General features: G+C 46.6%; 2 protein-coding genes across 2 annotated transcripts; one reads left to right on the top strand and one right to left on the bottom strand.

Moving 5' to 3' along the window:
- The first annotated feature begins 6,482 nt into the window (after nt 1-6,482).
- On the top strand, nt 6,483-7,290 carry LOC9639033. The gene is made up of 2 exons (XM_024682173.1): nt 6,483-6,880; nt 6,955-7,290. The coding sequence occupies exons 1-2, from the start codon at nt 6,529-6,531 to the stop codon at nt 7,200-7,202; spliced, it is 600 nt and encodes a 199-aa protein (XP_024537941.1). The 5' UTR covers nt 6,483-6,528; the 3' UTR covers nt 7,203-7,290.
- A 3,194-nt stretch (nt 7,291-10,484) lies between these two features.
- Nucleotides 10,485-11,153, bottom strand: LOC112348832 (protein WHAT'S THIS FACTOR 1 homolog). The gene is made up of 2 exons (XM_024682062.1): nt 10,575-11,153; nt 10,485-10,517 (listed from the first exon to the last, which is right to left on the bottom strand). Exons 1-2 carry the CDS (start codon nt 11,151-11,153, stop codon nt 10,485-10,487), a joined length of 612 nt encoding a protein of 203 aa, XP_024537830.1.
- Nucleotides 11,154-23,414: the final 12,261 nt, after the last annotated feature.

Below are 23,414 nucleotides of genomic sequence, written 5' to 3'. Positions count from 1 at the left end.
GAAAAGACCCATTGGTCCACAGTCCTTTGTGGACTAGGGTCTAGCTTAACATTTGACCCAACCACTATCTCGTAGACCTTCGCACCCGGCCTCGTTCACTCATCGTTATAACACTTAACTTGGGATTCTTTTGAGTGACGTTATCCGGATCCAACAAAGGGGCAATTACTTATTTTATAAGGCCCTTGCTTGGTTTTGCAAGGACACTTGGTGGTGTGCTGCTTCACAAATGATCGCTCAGAGGTGTACACGTTTGCTTAGGCAAACCAAACAGTTATATAGCTGTCTTCAAATCAAGGAAACATGGAAAAATGTAATTATCAATGGATGTATGGTAGCTTCAATGTATTTTGATTTAGACAAGTTTGTTAGTTGAAAGATTATCTAAGGGGAAAGAATTTTCAAGAATCAGTATCACCTTTGAATTTCGACTGTTATGTTGACCATATTGACCGGCAATCCATTGTGAAAACTAGTTCTGATTGGCATTGAATCTGTGCTGAGTTATCAAGGGTGAGTGCACGCAGTTTACAATATGCAAAGCTAAGAAAAACAAATGAATCAACACAATTAACAAATCATTTTGACTTAGTTTAGGGTAGGGAATCATAGCAAGGTCCCTGTGCAGGTGGAGCAAGTTGAACAAGAAACAACAGTGAAAAATGACAACAATCCCCCTTCTTTTTGTGGGTTGTACATAAGATAAATTCAAACAGAGAGAGACTATGGAACCTGGTTTAGATGCATGCTTCCAACTCCTCGTTCTCAACAGAATCAGGCTTGCACATGGTGTCTTTGTCCTGTTCAATTATCATTAATTATTAGTTGTAATTTTTACAGGTATACCTTGTTTTACTTGTAATAGTTTTCATAATCCTGCTGTTTCATAATTGTATCGCTTCCCTCAAGTCTAATATCAATTGTTGTGAATGTGTCTAATATGCCTAGAGTTTGAGATAATGAGTGTCAACTTTTTTATTTGCTATAAATGGGTAACTTATTTAAATTGATTTAAAAAAACTAAAGTTCTTTACTGAATACATAGAACAAATAAACAAATATGTGAACAAATATTTTTATTTTTTATGAACAAATATTTTTATAATAAATACTCCTAAAAGATTTGAAACATTTAGACAAACTATATATACATTTTTTAATTATTATGCACTTTTAATTTTAAAAAGGTTCTCATACAATGCCCACGTTATGTGTGATGATAAGGCTTGTGCAAATGCAAGTTAAAAGATGTATGTATAACATATCAGAATAAAATGCACACGCAATGTATTATTTAGATCATATTAATTCCAACAAGTGATGCTGCTCAGCAACTATTTGCAGGCCAAATTCAATGCACGTGCACCGCTATTCAAACAGTATGGCTTTTGTCTTTGAGCAACTATTTGCCGGCCACGTGAAGCGGCCTACTTGACTTGAGAGTTCAGGTCAGGCTGGTAAGAAAAGGCGTTTGATTATTGATACTGACATTGTACCAGCACAAGGTACAGGAGCCACAACCTTGCAAATGGTCTATGATAGTTTTCTAGTTAAACGACACACTCTGTTTCCCCTAACCTACTGCCTTTTCATTTTCTCCATGTAAATATATACAAGTCTTGTGTCCGCTCATTTCAGCGTCCACATAAATCTCTTGCCACCTTGGATTAGACTCCAGGCTGGCTATCTACACTCCCACTCAGCCGTGAGAGTCTATAACGCTCATACCTTCACGATGTTGTTGAAACTTATCTTTGCTCAAAGCTTTTGTCATAATGTCTGCTGTCATCTGCTTCGTCGAAACATAGCTCAGCTGCACTCTGTTCGCTAGAACCTGCTCTCGAATAAAATGTACCTTTATCTCGAAGTGTTTGGTGCGGCCATGGAACTTCGGATTTTTCGACAACTCGATCGCGCTTCGATTGTCACAAAACAAAGTCACTGGCTGCTGCACTGGAACACCAATCTGCTCCAGAAAATCTGTAAGCCACCTCGCTTCTTGAGCTGCTGTTGTTGCACCAATATATTCAGCTTCGGTGGATGAAAGTGCTGTGATTGCTTGTCGCTTGCTGCTCCAGCTGACAAGTCCACCTTCCAGGAAGAAAAGATATCCTGAGGTTGATCTTCTGGTATCCTTGTCGCCAGCCCAATCTGAGTCTGTAAAGCCGACAAGTTGCATACTCCTGGAGCTCCCACTGCTGCTAGACACACTGCTACTGCTTCTGTAGCTCAGTCGATATCCTGCTGTTCCTCGCAAATACCTGAAAATTCGTTTAACAGCGCTCCAATGCACTTCTCCTGGATTCTCAAGAAATCTTGAGACTGCTCCAACTGCAAATCCCAAGTCTGGTCTGGTACTGATGGCTAGATAAATAAGGCATCCAACTGCTTGTCGATATGGAACTCTCGCCATCACTGCTTTCTCCTCCTCAGAGTTGGGACTTTGCTCAATAGACAGCACAAGACCTGGATCCATTGGCGTTGCCACGGGCTTGCAATCTTGCATGTTGAACTTCTGCAAAATTTCTTCAACATAATGTGCTTGAGAGAGCTCGATGACTGCTGCTTCTCTGTCCCGAAGCACCTGGATCCCAAGGCAATAAGAAAGACGTCCAGTCGCGGAAATCTCAAACTGAGATAAAAACTGTCGCTCAAAATAGCTGACGATTGTTGGCGGACGTGCTGCCATAATATTATCATCGACATATAGCGCTAAAATAGAAAATGCGTTTCCAGAGCGAAAAATATACACGTTGCTATCCGCAAAAATCTTCTTAAAGCCAATGGAAGAAAGAAACCTGTCCATGTGCTCGTACCATGCTCTAGGAGACTGCTTTAAGCCATATAGTGCGCGCTTAAGTCGACATACTTTCTGCTCCTGTCCTGGAACAATAAATCCATCTGGCTGAGAAATATAGACTTCCTCCTTAAGCTCGCCATATAAGAACGCTGTCTTGATATCAAGCTGATGCACTTCCAGATCCCAATATGCTGCAAGACGTAGAATAATTCGTATAGAAGACATTTTTGCCACTGGCGAAAAAGTCTCAGAATAATCCACGCCAGGTACTTGACTAAATCCTCTCGCTACAAAGCGAGCTCGATATCTAGTCACTGCTCCAGTGGCATCCAATTTACGCTTGAATATCCACTTGGTACTGACGATTTTCCTGCCTGGTGGAAGAGAAACAAGCTCCCAAACGTTGTTACGGATCAAGGAGTTGTACTCCTCCTGCATAGCGGCCTTCCACTGTCCTGCTTCTGGTGATTGAAGAGCTGCACAGACTGTGCGTGGTTCACGAGAAAACTGCTCCATCACCGACAGCAATTTAAGGCCGGAGTCTTGAGCATCCTGAGCTGCTTGCGATAAGTAGCTGACTCTCCCACTGCGTGTGATAGTCCGAAACGGTTTGCCGGGAATAATTGGATCTGCTTCTTGCTGGGATCTTGCAGCCCCGGGAGTACTAGGCTGTGCTTGCGGCTGCCCTGGTGGAGACTCCTCCTCCTCTGGGTCATCAAACAAACCTGAAAAAATGAAGCCGTCATCAAATGGCGTAACTGCTTCATCTTCTTGCTCCGGTGTGACAGGACTGGGCTCAAGTGGAGGCTGCTGCTCTGCTTCGACCTGCTGCTGAGGCTGAAGCTGCTGAACTCGCGGCTGCTGCTGGCCGTGCACTTGCGGCTGCGGCCCAGATGCCCTAGAAACGTCCTCTTCATAAAACAAAACATAGGATGGAGTCTCAGGATTTTTATAACGATGCTTGTAAAGAGAATTCTCATCAAACTTGACATCTCTGCTGATAAGAATTGATCTGGTGGCCATGTTGTAAAGACGATAAGCTTTAGTCTCGAGACAATAGCCAACCATGATGCAAGGAATGCTCTTCGGCTCCAATTTTCTGCGATGACTGTTAGAAACTTTCGCATAAGCTATGCATCCAAAAACTCGTAGATGTCTCAAGCTGGCTTGCTTCCCGGTCCAAAGACGATAAGGAATATCTGCAAGAGGCTGGGTAGGCACTCGATTGCGAATATATGTGGCTGTATTAATCGCCTCGGCCCAGAACGATAGTGGCATTCCTGCGTGAATAAGCATGCTACGTGCACTCTCCATAAGAGTCCGGTTCATCCTTTCAGCAACTCCATTTTGAGCAGGACTATCTGGAGCTGTAAACTGCTGCTGGATACCACTCTCATTGCACAGCTTCATAAAATTTCGTGACTTGTACTCGCCACCTCTGTCACTGCGTAAGGTCTTGAGCTGCTTGCCAAGAAGATTTTCAGCAGAAGCCTTGTAAACTTTAAAGTGATCAAGAACTTCAGATTTCTTGGCCAAAAGTCTCACGACTGTGTAGCGTGAGTAGTCATCGATGAATGTCAAAAAATACCTCATTCCACGATGACTTTGGACATGGAGAGGCCCACACACGTCTGTGTGAACGAGCTCAAGAGGCTGACTGCTCTTGGATTCTGAAAACTTTGGAAATGATGTGCGTGCTTGTTTTCCTAGCACACAAGCCTCACAAAATTCAAGCTTGCCTGTAAACTCGAATTCTTGTGCATGTGCTTGATCTCTGGACACTGCTTTGAGGGCGTCTTCATGCACATGGCCTAGACGCTCATGCCACAACTGGAGATTACTCGCTCGAGTTGAGAGCGCTCGATCTGGCTGCTTATCTGGAACAACCATAGTGGCGTCAAGTTTATAAAGTCCAGAATAGCGTTGTCCATAAGCCACTGCTTGATCTGTCTTCTCGTCTCGCATAATAGCCTGCTTGGCATTAAAAATAAAATAGAAACCGTTGTCAGAAGCTGCACCGATTGAGAAAAGATGATACGCCAAGCCTGGAACAAAATACATGTTCCTGATATCTCGTAGCTCTCCTGAGGCCAGCTGTACTTGAACTGTGCCCACTGCTACAACTGAAAGAAGACTCTTGTCTCCTAAACCAACCTGCCTGCCTGTTGAAATTTTCCTGAGGTTCAGAAATGCTTCTCGCCTGCCTGTCATGTGCATATTTGCTGCTGTGTCCAGCCAGATCACGTCTTGATCCTGCTGCTGAACAAACACAGGTTCTGGAATAGCTCTTACCATGAGAGCTCTTGACTGGTTTGTATAACCAGTCCTGGCGTTCTTTCTCCCCAATCCTCGAGGACGCCCTGCTAACCTGTCTCGGCATTCTCTGGCGTAGTGTCCAACCCGCTTACAATAATTGCACTCACCTTTACGCTCGCGTGAGTTGCTGTCTCCAACATTGCTAGCCCTGAAACTGCTCGCAGTGTTGCTCGCACCAGCCTTGAAACTGCTAGCGCTGCCTCCTTTACCTGGAGAATTCTTTGTTTGCTTTGAATTGACAAACAAAGCTGTGGTTGTGTTTGTATCTGCGGGTGTTTGGTCTTCGGCTGGTTCTTCTTCATTGATAAGAGCTGCTTGCATTTCAATGAAGGTTTTTGTTGAGTTCTTGAGCATAGTCTTCAGTGATTTGAATTCTGGGCGAACCAAAGCATTGAGAAGAACTGCTCGCTTATCATTCTCGGTGACTGCTTCACCTAGACTTGACAGCTGGGAGAGCACCGACTTCAGCCTTCCTAGAAAAGCTGCTGGAGTCTCGTCCGCTGCCATTTTTAAGCCAAAAAGTTTAGACTTTAACTCAACCTTTGAAATCTCTGCACTAGCTTGGTTCCCGAATACGTTCTTCAAGGCTGTCCAGTTCTCTTCTGCGGTCTTCGTGATATCCAGGTGGTGGTGGTGCAATTTGCCCAAGCCAATCCCCATGGTGGAGACTGCCTTATCGTTTCTGACCTGCCACTCGTCTTCGTCGCTTGCCGCTGACTTCGGCTCTGTCCCTTGGACAATTCTGAGACAGTTGTCCCGGAGAAAGAGGAACGAAATTTCTTTCGCCCAATTCTCAAAATCTGTGCCTGTGAATAGAGGGATCGGTATTGCCTTACTTGTGGTCATTTCTTCTACAATTTCCAGCACGCTCCAACCCTGATCTTGAATAAACTTCTCTACAGCACGGATTTTTCCCTTCCTCTTCTTTTGCTGCAGTCGAGCAGTCACGCGATCTAGAGTCGCGTAGCCTTGCTGCTCGTTGCGTGGTCTTGTTTTGCCCATGAGATCATCGACTGCTCCGATACCATGATAGTTTTCTAGTTAAACGACACACTCTGTTTCCCCTAACCTACTGCCTTTTCATTTTCTCCATGTAAATATATACAAGTCTTGTGTCCGCTCATTTCAGCGTCCACATAAATCTCTTGCCACCTTGGATTAGACTCCAGGCTGGCTATCTACAGTCTATTTGGTGTGTGGTGCTATGTTGAATTGGAGGCTCGCATCCACGTCTTCCCCACGCTGCAACGCTCTCAATTGTTGTTACATTTCATTCCTGTCAATGTCCTAGAGTTTCCACGTTCTGTTTACACTAGCAACTTGTATGCCGCTTGCACCCCTAAATATCAGGATGAGGATTCCTCGAGCAACATTGCCAGCATTGCCTGCCTGCTGGGGTGCAAAATTTTGCAATGGGCTCCTACATTTCCATCTACAACAACACTCGCGACCCTTACCTTGTGAAGGTAGGCCCTGATACTGCAGCCATTGGTATTGCCACCACTGTTGTCACTGTATTTGCGGCGGTTGCCACTGTCGTTGCAACCGCTGGAGCCGCTGCACCATTCAGCGCGGCTCTGGTTGCTAATGGAGTCATCGATGTGTTCTTTGTTTCTACTGAGGCCTTGGCGGCCTTCACAGCTGCTGCTGCAAGCATCTCAGGTATATCAATTGCATCCACCGCAACAGGTTGGGCAACCAGCACCGTGCTCTTCATTACTCAAAAGCTTCAGTCTGAAGGGGGTTTTGTGGAAATCTTACCTGGTACGTATATTCAATCAGCCTCATCCGCTTATATCGATCCTCTTGATCAATGTCCGTATGCATGCTTGCTGCAGGTGAGAGGAAAACATTTGGAAAGTACAGTCTCTCATTGTGGAGGCAAGCTCAGTGCGTCAGAGTTCGACCCAACCCGGCCAACAGTGAGGAGGTCGTAATGGATACCTTGTACATGAGACCAATCTTCAGCGGACCAACAGCTGAATCGACCAATGAGCACGGCTTGCAGTACTGGATTGGCAAATGGGGCCATGAAGATGGGCACACTATACGCCTCAGCGAGCAGACCAGACGCGCAATTGGTTAGCAGAGCCCACGGATTGTATACAGATAATAAGATTCTGCTTTGTGGTTTAAAAATAAAAACAAGTTAATGCATTGTCTTTCATTTTCTATTTCTTATTGTATTTTGTCAACACAGAAAGTTTCCAAAGAATTTGGAGTTGTTGGAGCTCAGAAACCGAAGAATGCGAATTGAAAGAGCTAACCTGCATCGCAATGGAGGATCTCCTGCAGTCGCATCACCTTTGCGCGCAAGGGATGCATGGAGGAAGCCAAAAAGACGTTCGATCGACTGCCTCACTTGGAACGCGCTTCTTGCAGCATATGCCCAGAAGAGGCACCTGGATGAGGCTGCGATTGTGTTCCAGAAAATGCCGATGCAAGATGGGGGCCCATGGGTTAAGCTTAGAATCAGATGGGCCTGACCGAAGAAGCCAGGCGATTGTTAAACTGGGTGCCCCAGAGAATCCCGGTTACGTGGACAAGCATGCTCGTAGCATATGCCCAAATTTGGCATTTGGAGGAAGCGAAGTTCTTGTTCGATGATAAGGATGTGGTTTCCTGGACTGGACTGCTCTTCTGGCCTCGATTGAATCCCAATGTGAGATCTTGCTGCCATGCTGATTCACGGTGTGCGTGCTGGGTGTGCACAGAATGGCTGCATCTCACAGGAAAAAAAAAAGAAAGTGCATCCATTCAAAATTTAGGGCTCCAGGCTCGACATCTAAAATTCCGAAACGGCTCAGTTAGTTAGCAGTAGTGTATTGCAAGCAATGTTTCTGCCGACTGAGCCTTGTCCTCCATTGGCAGAGAGCATAACATTGAGTAACTCTAAAAGTGCCGACTGGAAGAAGAGCATTGAAGAGACAAAATAGAAATCAACTTATCATTCCACACTTCTCTTTCGCCGCAATATTGCAGCTATTCGAGACACATGACCGTCAGTAGAGGTTTGAACATTCTCTGCCAGCTTGTTCATTGCTATCCGTGCTAGTTGCTCCTTCTTCTCAGTTCCCATGCCGCCAAGCAAGGCGACCCTATGCCCGTCCCAATATCCCAGATTAGGTCCCCTATCCTTGACAAGCGTGCTGCCTTAGGCGGACACTCTTTGGTTGTATATGCAGCCACACAGACCATGGTTCCTGGAACACGTCTGGTTTGTCGACGAGGACCGTCGTGGTTAGAGCAAAAGGATTTGCTCGGGGGTGTGCAACAAGCCCTTCCAAGACGAGTAAGACCAAGTGGTGCTCCTGTGCAGCAGAATTGTTAAAGGATGGCATTACACAGTAGAGGTGAGTTTTTGGTTGGGCGAGTTCTCTTTCGCTTTTCTCTTAATTGACAGTGTCAAAATGGTGCACAAGATTCATGGACGAGGCGGGAGCAAAATGGCTGTGCAAAGTGTTACCTTTCTTGTCATGCAGGAGTCCTAAGAGGGAGTTTATGGTGGCGAAGCGACCACTGATCTAGTTCGCAAGTTTACAGGTATCACAGCTGGCTGTAGAGGATCGAAAACCGCCCGGAACGCTTGTTTTCTTACACCAACTTAACGCTCTTGTGTTTTGACAGTACTGCCTTTCCTGAAAGCTTGGAATCCTTTTTGTAAAAGGTTTGATCGATCATTTTCTATAATAATCCTAATTGCTAAGCTCTTGATGTAGGGTAAGATGAAAAGGGCGCTATTGCTGTTGGCGCTCTTCACGGCAGCGGTGGCGGCGTGCAAGCATGGCCTTTCCGTCCACGCGCGGGGCTGCGGGAGCTCCTCCAACGCCACAGTCGAGGTAGAGGACGCAATGATGTCGTTCCTTTGCGCCATCGGCGACACGGTGGTGACGACTCCTCCCACCGACGTGGTGCGCCTCCAAGGCGCGTATCTCATCCTGGTGGAGATGCCAGGAGTGGCGAGCAGCGACGTATCAATCAAGGTGCAAGCAGTAGAGGGCTCTCATCTTTTCTCCATCGCTGGCGTCTCCCACGACCAGGAGCCAGCCGAGTTCTCCGTCCGTGATCGCGGTGCTTTCACCAAGCTGTTTGCTCGCAAGTTCATCCTCCCCGGGCACGCCGACGCGGCCAGGATCAGCCACCGGATTGAGAATGGTCTCTTGCGGGTGACGGTGCCGCTTGTTCCAGGATCCGAGCTAGTACAAGACTTGGTGGAGCTGGAGCCTCGGAGTGATGAGGATCATTCCACGGCTCGTGGGCTGCGAGCTCCGCCCATGGACCACACCATCGAAAACGCTGATCGACTCGTCCGACCGGAAGCTCTCGTTGCCACCAAAGTTGGTGCTTGCGTCCATGACCCGAGCGTGATCACAGTGTCGCCACTGGTGGACATCTTGGAGCTCCCGGATTCGTACGTGATCGTCGCGGAGATGCCTGGCGCGCAGTCGGCTCAGGTGGAAGTCACTTGCTCGTCCGGGGGAGGAGGAAAGGATGGCGAAGAAGCAGCAGCAGCTCGGGAGATCCGGGGCATGATGGAGCGCGACTGGTTCTTGAAGCTCATGGGAGAGGCGCAAGGGACTGGCTGCATCGCGTCCATAGCCGGCGTTGCTCGGGACGAGGATGGCGGCCACGCAGTGAGGCTGGAGCGCGGAGGAGCGAGCACCAAAGTGTTTGCTCGCAGGCTTTACTTCCCTCTCAGGTATGTGGAGGACAGGGCGAGCTACAACTTGACTGGCGATGGCTTGCTGAGGGTGGCACTGCCCAAGCGAGTTCCCAGCCTCTGGGAATCGGTGATGGAGTTTTGGCACAAGGATGTTTGCGACTACCTGGTGTCACGATGTAGCTGGGACTGTGTTCTTCTTTCGCTATGTAGATCTTATCGCTATATACGTTGATTCGATCCTATCCTGTGAAGTTGTATGCTTTCAAGTGGTCTTGAATCTGTCACAATCAATCTCCAAATTAAAAGATTAGAAACCGGTTGCGACTAACCTCAGTTTCCCGCCGAGCGGCATTGAAATGGTCATTTGGTAACGAAGAGATGTCACTCCAAGAACAGGTTTGGAGCTCGCGGCTTTGGCTTTCTATAACCAACAAACGTCAATCACTGCTCGCAGCAAAGGAAGAGCAACATACCTTCCCATGACCGGAAAAACGATCAACGTGTGAGCGCATGCCTGCTTCCACGATTCATCGTATATCTGCGGCGTCTTGTCGCATTCCTGCAAAGGCCAAAGAAACGAAAAGGTGAGATAGAAAACATCTAGAGACCTCGTCATCACTGCCCGCAAAGGAAAAAGAGAAATAAGCAACATACCTCTCAAACGATCAGTGTCTGTCTCTTGTGAGCGCTTTCTCCTTTCACGATTCATGGTATATCTGCGGCGTCTGTGTCACAATCCTGCAAATGGCCAAACAAACCAAGATGAGATAGAAAACATATAGAGCAACAACTTACCTCATTATCGCTTTCATCTGTGCTAAATACACAAGGCCTTTTCACCCGCGGCTCCCTGAACTCCACCCTTAGCAGGCCCATGTATCGATTCCTTATAGTAACCAGCGGATCCTTTACTCGTGTCACGGACACCCGATCGTTCTCCCGGTAAGCTTCGCGGAGAAACGCCATCTGGCGTGAGTTGCTCTCTGAGACGTAGAAAAACCGCGGGTGGCTCGCAAGCAGAGCGTCTGAGTACTCTGGCAGCCGCAACTCCTGCTTGAATCCTTTGAACTTTGCAAGAGATGCTCTCTTCTCGATCGTGAGGCTGAGTAGCTCGTGAAAGACTGCCAGGAGTCTCTTCTCTCCAGACAGACTGCTTGGATCTGCCGAGTTGCCGGGGTCTTCGTAAGGTGACGGCATTGGAAGTGTTTGGAACTTGTCGAATTCCTCCCAGAAAATCCTGTCCGCCTCGAACTTCTTTGGAAACGTACTCACGAACGCCCAAGGGCCGAGAATTCTTTGCGTTCTTCCTGCCTCCACAGCCCTTTCTCTGTCAGTCACGGCTAGCGACTGATCCCACGAAACGAGCTCCACCATTCTGGATCCCCCGGCTAGCCGGAAATCCTCCGGATACCTCCGGAGAAACCCATCAAAATCCACAGGGAAGGCACACTCTTGCTCAAGTTCTTGAGCGGAGTCACTGGCGCCCTGCGATCCTTGCACATCATCAAGATTTTCTTCACGATGGACACCGAGAGCTTCTCATCCCTGTCACGGATCGCCTGCCTCTCGGCCTCCATGATCTCTTGCATGAAATCCCTGAGCTCGATCCACTCCTGGGCCCTGTGGTGCTTGTACGTGAGCTTAAACACCGCGGCGTGCTTGCGAAGGAGCTTGCTCATCCTCCTCTTGCTCACCTCGTCCATCTCCGCCGGCATTCTCTTGATGTCGATCCTCCCGCCCTGGCTCTGGTTATCGTGGCACGCCATCAGAACCAACCTTCAAGCATCACCTTTAGGAACATAAAGCTGCTCCCCACGGTATAATAAGCCATCTAAGAACTCGAACTCGTCAAATCGCCGGTAGTCGGGAGTCACTGGGTGTCCAGCCTGAAGATGGGGGAAAATGTAGCTAGCGAGATCATCGGATTGAAGATCGTTTCTGATTGCATCCATCAAGGAGGAGTCCTGAGGGGCCAGGGAAATTGCCATAACTTGAAGCCGATCAAGACCGAGGATAACTTGATCTTGTTGATTGAAGGCAGGATTACCAGGCCTGAGATTGAGATAGGAGCGCCTTGAAAGAGCATCAGGAAGGCCTTGAAGCTTTCCAGGTCTGTACTTGATAACAAAGTCAAACCAACTCAAGAATTGTGCCCACCTTGCTTGACGACAGCTTAAAACTCGGGAAGTGGCAAAGTATTCGAGATTTTTGTGATCCGTCCAGACTGTTATTTGATGGCTCGCCCCCTCCAAGAAACGGCGCCACTCTCCAAAGGAATCCACGATGGCAAGGAGCTCCTTGTCGTGGATTTCGTAATTGATCTCCGTAGGCTGGAATTTCCGAGAATGGAAAGCGACCGGATGAAGTTCGTGATCTGCTCCGAGTTGAGACAGCACAGCACCAATGGCAAAGTTGGAGGCGTCAGCCTCGATGAAGAAAGGTTGTGAGGAATCAGCATGGATCAAGACAGGAGCAGAACTGAAAGCCGCCTTGAGTGTGTCGAAGGCCTGCTGGGCAGCAGCAGACCAAGAGAAGGGAACATCCTTGCGAGTGAGATGTGTGAGAGGAAGGACAATGTCAAAGTAAAGATCAATGAATTTGCGGTAGAAGTTGGCGAAGCCAAGGAAAACCTGAACGTCCGACATTGATTGTGGAGGCTCCCATTCGAGAATAGTCTTGACTTTGGCAGGATCCATCGTGATACCCTCAGGAGTGACAAAGTACCCAAGGAACTCCACAGACTGCTGATCAAAGGAACATTTCTCAAGCTTCACATATAGGCCGTGTTCTCGCAGCTTCGCTAGCACCTTGCGTACATGTTCGTCATGCTCCTCCTGAGTTTTTGAGTAGATGAGGATGTCATCGAGGTAGATGATCACCATCCGATCAAGAAACTCCCGAAAGACGTCGTTCGCCATGTGTTGGAAAACTGCTGGAGCATTTGTCAAGCCAAATGGCATGACAGTGTATTCGAAGTGGCCATAGCGGCTTCAGAACGCAGTCTTCCATTCATCACCAGGCCGGATCCGGATCAGGTTGTATGCTCCACGGAGGTCGATCTTGGTGAAGAAGCGGGCACCGCCGAGGCGTTCCAACAGGTCCGAGATCAGGGGCAGCGGATAACGGTTCCGAACAGTCACCTTGTTCAAACCTCGGTAGTCGATGACTAGCCGCAAGCTCCCATCCTTCTTCTTGACAAAGAAGACAGGTGCTCCAGCCGGGGACTGCGAATGCTGAATGTAGCCCGAGGCAAGGTTCTCATCCACGTACTTTTTGAGGGCCTTAAGCTCGGACGGGGATAACCTGTAGATAGGCCCCCATGGAGGTGACGCTCCTTCCTGTAAATCAATGGGACAATCATAAGGCCGATGAACAGGCAGTACACTAGCTTTTTTCTTGTCAAACACATCCCCAAAATCATGATACTTCTCAGGAAGACTGACAGGAGAAACATGCAAAGCAAAAAGAAAAAGAGGTTCTTCATGAAGGAGTTCTTTCATAGTGATTGTGGAGATAGGAGGAGGCGGACGACTAAATGGAATGATGAGACGAGGATACGGTCCAGTGTAAGATGGAAGAGAGGAAAAAAAAGAGGGTGAAAACTTTATAAAGTCAGGAACAGAACCCCGATTTGAGTTTAGGGAACTTTTCCTGATTCGGACTCGATGAACAGTAGGGGAAGCCGTGGGAGAGATGAGCTGTAATTCCTTCCAACAGATCTGAGGCTGATGTAGTTGGAACCAAGGAAGACTGAGCACCACAGAGGAGGACTTGCTGTTGATGATGTTGAAGGCGATATCGGTGACGGTGGACTCGATGTGTACTCGAACGGGCAACGTTTCCCTAAGTCCAGAAGATGGAGACACAAAATGCCCGCCGATGCCTTCAACCCTCAAATCCCGTATGGTAGGAGAAAGAGGAACGTGATGTCGGGCAGCAAAGTCCGTGTCCATGAAGCAGGAAGTTGCACCCGAGTCCAGTAACGCCAGAGCCTTGAGTCCTGATTGTCCGGTGAAAGAAAGGAGACATGGGACGCGGAAGTTGCGGGAATTGGTGGTGGCTTTGATGAAAGGTGGTGAGGAGCTTGATAAAGAAGAAAAGTGATTTTTATTCGGGGAGTCCAAACAGACAGCTCCTACTCTGTTTGGACAGGGTCGTTTCCCGACTGCAATAGAGGTGGACTTTGAGGCAGAGTGAACTCGAGCAGTCGAGGAGGCTTCTTGGGACATACAGCTGCTTTGTGATTAGGATAAGCACAATAGAGGTAAAGATTATGAGATATTCGACGTTGCTTCTCAGCAGGACTCAACTTCCCTTTAATGAGTCGGGGAGTACCAGAAATATCCATCGGAACCGGAGCAATAGGTTCAGGAGTATGCCCCAAAGACTCAAGCTGGGATTCCTGAGTCTGGGACGGAAAAATAGCGGCGCGGTGACTTTCCTGACGACGTTCAAAGAGACGATTGTCACATCGAACAGCTTTGTTGATGGCATCCGACAGGTCCTTGGGATCCTCCATGGTGAGCAACAAATCCTTGACACTGTTGTTGAGGCCAAAACGAAATTGGTCAATCAGGGCCCGCTCATCCCACTGAGTGTCCAAAGCAAGGAGTTGGAACTCTGCAGTGTAGATCGAGGCAGGACGAGACCCCTGAGAGAGACGTCTCATCTTTGTGATAGCAGCCCGAACTCGATCTGTCTCGCCAAAACATGCTTCGAGCTTCTCTTTGAACAATTGAAGATCCATCAGCTCTGGAACCACGACCCCTTTCATGCTCTTCTCCAGAAGAGGAGAAAACCATGACAAAGCTGCACCTTCAAGCAACGTCCCAATCGCGCCGATTTGAGACTCGGGAGTAGGGTACCGCCGATGTTGAAGTGCGAAGATCAACTCCATCTGGTTCAGGAATCCACGAAGCTCCGAACGCTTGCCTGAAAATTTCGTTGGGAAGCTCACCTTCGGTTCAGGAACTTTGCTGGATCCTTGAGCCGAAAGTGAAGCAAGCTCCTGCTGCATGCGAAGAAGGGTCGCCTTCAGCTCGGTATTCTCAGACTGGATTTTTGCAAGGACTTCAGCAAAGAAATTAGGATGGCTTGGAGACTCCATTGGCAAGAAGAAAGAAAAAAGGGGGAAAAAAAGGCAAAGGTAATCAAACAATCAAAACGAAAATCAAAAAACGAAAAAACACAATCTGAATCAAACTGTCAAGACCCCTAACAAGATCAAGACTGGAAAATGCAAAAAGACAAAGAGAAAAGCTAGTGGAAACAAAGAAAAGGCCTTAGACTGGCATTGATTCAGATTGTGGAGAAATGGAACAAGGCTAACCTATATATACTATAGGTTGATGAAGCTCCACCACTCTTGGATCGAGGATAGCCTAAATATAGCTGAGGTCGACGAGGCGCCACATTTCTCAAGCTTCGCGTATAGGCCGTGTTCTCGCAGCTTTGCCAGCACCTTGCGTACATGTTTGTCATGCTCCTCCTGAGTTTTTGAGTAGATGAGGATGTCATCAAGGTAGACGATCACCATCTGATCAAGAAACTCTCGAAAGACATCGTTCGCCATGTGTTGGAAAACTGCTGGAGCATTTGTCAAGCCAAATGGCATGATAGTGTACTCGAAGTGGCCATAGCGAGTTAAGAACGCAGTCTTCCATTCATCACCAAGCCGGATCCGGATCAGGTTGTATGCGCCACGGAGGTCAATCTTGGTGAAGAAGTGGGCACCGCCGAGGCGTTCCAACAGGTTTGAGATCAGGGGCAGCGGATAACAGTTTTGAATAGTCACCTTGTTCAAACCTCGGTAATCGATGACTAGCCGCAAACTCCCATCCTTCTTCTTGACAAAGAAGACAGGCGCTCCAGCCGGGGACTGCAAATGCTGAATGTACCCCGAGGCAAAGTTTTTATCCACGTACTCTTTGAGGGCCTTAAGCTCGGACGGGGATAACCCGTAGATAGGCCCCCATGGAGGTGACGCTCCTTCCTGTAAATCAATGGGATAGTCATAAGGCTGATAAACAGGCAGTACACTAGCTTTTTTCTTGTCAAACACATCCCCAAAATCATGATACTTCTCAGGAAGACTGACAGGAAAAACATGCAAAGCAAAAAGAAAAATAGGTTCTTTATGAAGGAGTTCTTTCATAGTGATTATGGAGATAGGAGGAGGTGTACGACTAAATGGAATGATAAAATGAGGATACTGTCCAGTGTAAGATGGATGAGAGGAAAAAGAAGAGGGTGAAAACTTCGTAGAGTTAGGAACAGAACCCCGATTTGAGTTTAGGGAACTTTTCCTGATTCGGACTCGATGAACAACAGGGGAAGCCGTGGGAGATGGTGATGTGGGAGAGATGAGCTGTAATTCCTTCCAACAAATCTGAGGCTGATGTAGTTGGAACCAAGGAAGACCAAGCACCACAGAGGAGGACTTGCTGTTAATGATGTTGAATGCGATATCGGTGACAATGGACTCGATGTGTACTCGAACGGGCAACGTTTCCCTAAGTCCAGAAGATGGAGACACAAAATGCCCACCGATGCCTTCAACCCTCAGATCCTGTATGGTAGGAGAAAGAGGAACGTGATGTCGGGCAGCAAAGTCCATGTCCATGAAGTAGGAAGTTGCACCCGAGTCCAGTAGCGTCAAAGCCTTGAGTCCTGATTGTCTGGTGAAAGAAAGGAGGCATGGGACGCAGAAGTTGCGGGAATTGGTGGTGGCTTTGATGAAAGGTGGTGAGGAGCTTGATAAAGAAGAAAAGTGTTTTTTATTCAGGGAGTCCAAACAGACAGCTCCTACTCTATTTAGACAAGGTCGTTTCCCGACTGCAATAGAGGTGAACTTTGAGGCAGAGTGAACTCGAGCAGTGGGGGAGGCTTCTTGGGACACACAACTGCTTTGTGATTAGGATCAGCACAGTAGAGGCAAAGATTATGAGATATTTGACGTTGCTTCTCAGCAGGACTCAACTTCCCTCTAATGAGTCGGGGAGTACCAAAAATATCCATCGGGACCGGAGCAGTAGGTTCAAGAGTATGCCCTGAGACTCAAGCTGGGATTCCTGAGTCTGGGACAGAAAAACAGCAGCACGGCGACTTTCCTGACGACGTTCAAAGAGACGATTGTTACATCAAATAGCTTTGTTGATGGCGTCTGACAAGTCCTTGGGATCCTCCATGGTGAGCAACAAATCCTTGACACCGTTGTTGAGGCCGAAACGAAATTGGTCAATCAAAGCCCACTCATCCCACTGAGTGTCCAAGGCAAGGAGTTGGAACTCTGCAGCGTAGATCGAGGCAGGACAAGACCCTTGAGAGAGACGTCTCATCTTTGTGGTAGCAGCCCGAACCCGATCCGTCTCGCCAAAACATGCTTCGAGCTTCTCTTTGAACAATTGAAGATCCATCAGCTCCGGAACCACGACCCCTTTCATGCTCTTCTCCAGAAGAGGAGAAAACCATGACAAAGCTGCACCTTTGAGCAACGTCCCAATTGCGCCGATTTGAGACTCGGGAGTGGGGTACCGCTGATGTTGAAGTGCAAAGATCAGCTCCATTTGGTTCAGAAATCCGCGAAGCTCCGAACGCTTGCCTAAAAATTTCGCCAGGAAACTCACCTTCAGCTCAGGAACGTTGCTAAATCCTTGAGCCGAAAGTGAAGCAAGCTTCTGCTGCATGCGAAGAAGGGTCACCTTCAGCTCGGTATTCTTAGACTGGATTTTTGCAAGGACTTCGGCAAAGAAATCAGGATGGCTTGGAGACTCCATCGGCAAGAAGAAAGAAAAAAAAAAGGGAAAAAAGACAAAGGCAATCAAATAATCAAAATGAGTTAAAGCAAAAGCAAAAAGCACAATCTGAATCAAACTGTCAAGACCCCCAACAAGATCAAGACTGGAAAATGCAAAAGATAAAGAGAAAAGCTAGTGGAAACAAAGAAGAAGCTTTAGACTGGCGTTGATTCAGATTGTGGAGAAATGGAACAAGGCTAACCTATATATACTATAGGTTGATGAAGCTTCACCACTCTTGGATCGAGGACGGCTTAAATATAGTTGAGGTTGAGGAGGCGCCACATCAATATTAGGAATGTGGCTTGAGACTCAGGAATCGTACAGGAAATCAGAGAGTCAGGAATAGGGAAGTGTCTTGAGAGTCAAGAATAGGGAAGTGTCCCGAGAATCAGGAATGTGGTCTGCAGGTCAGGAATCTGGCAAGAGTCAGGAATGTGGCAAGAATTGGGGGATTCCTGACAAGGACTGGCCAATAGGTAACTTTCGATACCCGAAATCACATTTGCAACACTCTCCCCCTCTAGGGAAGATCGACGTCCTCGTCAATGCATACTCGAGTCTAGAATACCGCCAAGGAAACAACTCTAAAAAAAGTTCACGGTATTCACACTATGTGAGAAATGCACCAACTTAAATGAGTTAGAAGGCAACCTCTTTGTTTAACGCGGATGTGCTACCAACTCAAACACCTTTTGGCCATCGCTGACAAGGAAATGACCAACGGAGTTAACCACCCTTGCTGCTCTGGATGTGTAGGGATATAGAGAAAGAAGCCAGAGGCCCCAACCCTCATGAGCAAAAAAACCAAACCCATTGGTAAGGTTTAGATAGACTACTGTAAACAGACAGTTAGAGTTGTTTACACGGTCACGCCCTTTTAACAGAATAAGGAACATCGACAGAGAGGTAGGTTATGTGATCAATCAATAGTAACTACCCCATGACTAGAGATTTCACTATGCATACGAAGTGCCGAAGCCAGTTTGCTTATACTGGCCCAAACTTAAAGATCAATAGATGGCCAATATTAAAGTCAGAAACAATGATATCTTAGAGACTGAAATATCAGTGATTAAATCTTAGATTAGAACACAAAAGTATTCCAAATAAGTTATCATCCGATAAACCAGTATTATAGTATAGGAACCACCAAGAACACCATAATTGGTAAACATAGGAATCACCATCCAACAAAATTCAATAGCAAATATATCATCAAGGAACTCAATAATGAAATTTAACTATTGAAGATGGTAGACAATATGTCAAACAACTTACCAAAGATAACTCAAAGAACACAAAGTATTATTGATTAATAAGCAAGATGCTTACGAATGTGTCATTTGAAGGAAATAACATCTCAATCTATCAAAACTAACTTGAGCAACAATCAACAGAACAAAATGAATGTAGTAAGACCAACAAACACTCATTCATGTCAACTATCACATTAGTCAATTTAAATAGATTTCAGTCAACAATACCAAGGAACCAGAGTTGCTCAAGCAAGTGTTAGCAATATCCTACTAATGTCTCAAACCCAAGAGACTAATTTAGAGCAAACCATAAAGAACATGTGGTATTGCGAGAAGCCATAAGCCATCAAAGAGAACAACTAACCACCATAAAAGATCATCAATCATTTTATCAATAGAGAAATGTATAATTATTGTTGGAAAAAGAATGCACCATCCCGAAGAATAACAAATCATTTTATATCAACAACAATCAAGCAAAACTTTTTGACAAGGATAATCAATTATCCTAAATGATATTCAATCATCACCAATGATTGCAAGATGCAAATACTAACTTCAACATCAAAGCTATGAGCCAAAATGCTTTCCTCAACAACTTCTAACAAATGAACCACAGTATGTCTAAGCATTGAACATCATGCCTATATTTTGATATCCAACACTGACATCCGCAAAATGCAAAATGAACATCTAAAACTTAATCACGAAAACTATATCTTCGGATATCCACATTGCACTAACATTCTTCTTCAATCACCTTCAAGATCTAATGTGAAGCCTAAAACACTAACAATATAGAAAATCAAGTTTTAAGCAAATTCTTCATCACTTGAAATAATAATGCTAATTCCACTAACACAAATGCTAGCGATGTTAATGCCTTAACTACACACTTTCTCCATCCAACAATTTACTCCAAGCGTTAATGAATAAACCAACAAACTATAGCAAATTAATGCTATAACCTTTTCCAACACTTCAATGGGCAAACTCAAGATGTCATCCTCTCGGATATCACCAACGCTTCATCCACAAGTACACTCACATTGCCAAACCACTCACTGACAGACTGAAGCAAGATGCCCAATAGACATGGACGTCTGAATAGCAACAAGCATTTGACACTCTCCGACTCAAACTCACAACAGCACCAATCCTTGCCAAGCCCGATTGGACACAAGAGTTCCACATTCATGTTGACACTTCCGACGTCACCACTGGTGCAATTCTCAGCCAAACTCAACACGACAACCGAGATTAACCGATCTACTACGCCAGCCAACTACTCAACCCAGCTGAACGAAATTACACCACCACCAAGAAAGAAGCTCTCAGCATGATCTACTCACTTTAGAAGTTTTGACACTACATACTGTCAACCAAAGTTGTCCTTTTCATCGACCACAAGGCACTCCTTTACCTCATCAACAAGCCGATACTATCTGGTTGAATATCAAGATGGTTCCTTTTACTACAAGAATACAACTTTGAGATTGTCCACAAACCCAGCAAAAATCATGAGCAAGCAGACTATCTCAGCCGGATCACCACTGGCGACAAACCCGAAAGACTCACTGACGACTTACCTGACTCAAACCTATTCCGAGTTTCCATACCGGCAACCTGGCTTGACAGTGTCTTCAATTACCTGAACTCAGCAAAAGTTCCAGAGCAGGACACCACGTCTAACCAAAAGAAGACTTTTGTCGCTAAAACCCGCCGATACTCAATCATCGGAGGCACTCTCTATAAACTTGGCATTGACAACATTCTTCGCTGATGCATCAAGCCGCCAAGCACAACTCAAATCATCAAGGAAGCTTAGGATGGACCTTCCGGTGGATACTTTGCTGCCGACACCACAACTTAGAAGATTCTTCAAGCTGGCCTCTAGTGGCCGACACTCTGTCACGACACTGAAGAATTCTGCAAACGCTGTGACACATGTCAACAACACTGGTTACTGCCGAAAACTCAGACTCAACAACTCAACCCAACATTCCCGATGGCACCATTTCAAAAATGGGGACTCGACTTCGTCAGACCCCAAGTCAGCACCCATCGATGAAATCAGTACATTGTTGTCGCCACAGATTACGCTACCAAGTGGGCTGAAGCAATACCTCTTTGACATGCCACAGCGAAAGCAACAGCAACCTTCATCTACAAAAATATCATCACTCGGTTTGGCACACCACTTGAACTCATCACCGACAAAGGCACCCACTTCATCAACGAAACAATCCAACATCTTGCCACCGAGTTCAAAATCCAACACAAAACTCGACACCATACTATCCTCAAGGCAACGGTCAAGTAGAAGCAATGAACAAAACACTGAAGACCATCCTCAAAAATGTCATCAACGATTCTGGCAAAGACTGGGACGACAAACTTCTTAACGTACTCTAGGCCTATCGAACTGCGTATAAAGTCACTACTGACATGATGCCATTCAAACTCGCCTTCAGAACAGAAGCCATCATGCCAATCGAATTCATCGTCCTGAGCATGCGAGTCATCATCAAGTATAATCTCGACACATGACACGCAATTTGAGAAAGGCTTCAGCAACTCGAACGTCTCGACAAACTTCGACTCAACACCCTCTGGACACTTCACACCATCCAAAAACAGAGTAAAGCTCAGCACGACTGACAAGCATCCCGGCACAACATTCCAAAATACAGTGTCGATGATCATGTTCTCTGGTACCGAGGACCCATCAGCAAACTGGGCTGAAAACTCGACACCAACTAGCAAGGACCTTTCAAAATCATTACACTCTACCCATAGCACTGCCAAAGTCAGCACACTTGCTGAAGACTTCACTGAGATCGTCAACCTCAACAAGCTTTGACCATATCACATTGACATGGTCAGCATCAGCACCTCAGCAAATTTCCAACCCAAACCGACAAACACCCCGAAACCAACAATTGACAATCACCCCGGCAGACAAACTTTAACTCAACTCAGTTTGACACAACTTAGCTTGACTCAACACGAACTCTTCCACCAACTTCAGCAACAAACAGTAGCAAAAATCTCTAAGTCCCAAGCTATCGTTGGATTAAGCAATGGAGACTAACTGAGGATAGTGTCTAATTCTGTCAGGGGAGCAGAGTGTATCAACCAAAAACCCAAGCTTAGGGGACTCCGACCTTGAACCTAAGGCTGCATCGAAGCCATAGATTAGATCATGCACAGCATATAGCATATGCTGGCAGGCTCTTCACAACAGCCTTTCAAAGGGGGGAATCCAAATTGTGAATCCTTATCTCCATTCATTATTTTTTTTATCAATACATAGCATCATTCTTTTTCTCAGCCCTTGGAGATTGAGCCCTTTTCTCTTTTGTTTTCTTACTAACAATAGATTTCCAGCGAAGAGAAGTATCCACACCTCTTCAGGATTGAGCGATGAATTCTTGCCGCTGATTGATCTCACCGCTGCTGAAATCGGGACGTCGCTTCGCATGATCTTCGTGGCCCAAGCCACAAATTCTTCCATGTTGCTGAATCAACAATTCTTGGCGCTTCACATGGAAACGGGTGAAACCATTGCTGTGTGCGTGGGACGGATTTGAGGGCTAATGAATTGACTAGTGCCTGGGAGAGCCTGGGAGCACGCTGCCCATCTGCAAAGCTTGTGTTTGTGGAAAACACCACGTTTTTCCTTTTCCACAGATTTTTCATTCTCGTTCTTGAGTTGGTACACTCGGACGTTTGTTCGATTATGGTTGAATCTTTGGGAGGCAAACGTTATGTAGTCACCTTCCTGGATGATTACACGCGGTACCTGATCGTGTACCTGCTGGCTCACAAGTCAGAGGTGTTCTCCTGCTTCTCCCAATACAAGGCTTTGGTAAAAAATCTACACGGCTGTTTAGCTCATGTGCTCCGCTGCAATCATTGCGATTGTGGAGGAGAATTCGTCTCTGGAGAATTCGAGACGTTTTGTGCAGAAGCTGGGATCCAGCACCAGTTTGCTATCCCTGATGCACATGCCCAGAATGGTGCTGCCGAGAGGGTGAATCGCACCATTATAGATTCATGCGGGAATGGCAGCTGCTTTCTGGGGTGAGGCAGTTAACATGGCTGTTTATGTTCGAAACCGGTTGCCAACACGTCACCTGCCTGGGAAGACCACTCCTTAATGAGCTTTGGACTGGTCACGCACCTGGTTACGATCGTCTCCGCATTTCTGGCTGTTTTGCCTACGCACACTTTCCACACAAGCAACGCCAGAAGCTGGAGTCAAAGGCTGAGCCGTCCATTTTCCTGGGATATTTGGAAGGCATGGAAGGATATCGCCTTTATTCTCTCAAGCGCAAGACTTTGCTGGAAAGACGGGATGTGCTCTTTGATGAGAGCAAGCTGTACAAGGATCGAGCTGAAGTTCCTGCTCCTACTTTCGTGGAACTCCAGCTGGTAGACACAGTTCACGTGACTACAGCTCTTTCTCAAGTCCCGTTGCTGCCTCTTGCTTCTGCTGGTGGTAACGTGGTGGTTCCTCCAACACTGCCACCACGCCCTCCAGCTATGCCTCTGCCAGAAGCTCCTCCAGTGAGAAC

The sequence above is a fragment of the Selaginella moellendorffii genome, unplaced genomic scaffold (genome assembly GCF_000143415.4).
Source record: "Selaginella moellendorffii unplaced genomic scaffold, v1.0 SELMOscaffold_33, whole genome shotgun sequence".
Taxonomy (NCBI): domain Eukaryota; kingdom Viridiplantae; phylum Streptophyta; class Lycopodiopsida; order Selaginellales; family Selaginellaceae; genus Selaginella; species Selaginella moellendorffii.
Note: the sequence above shows the minus strand (reverse complement) of the source record. Positions and strands in the feature narration are given on the sequence as shown.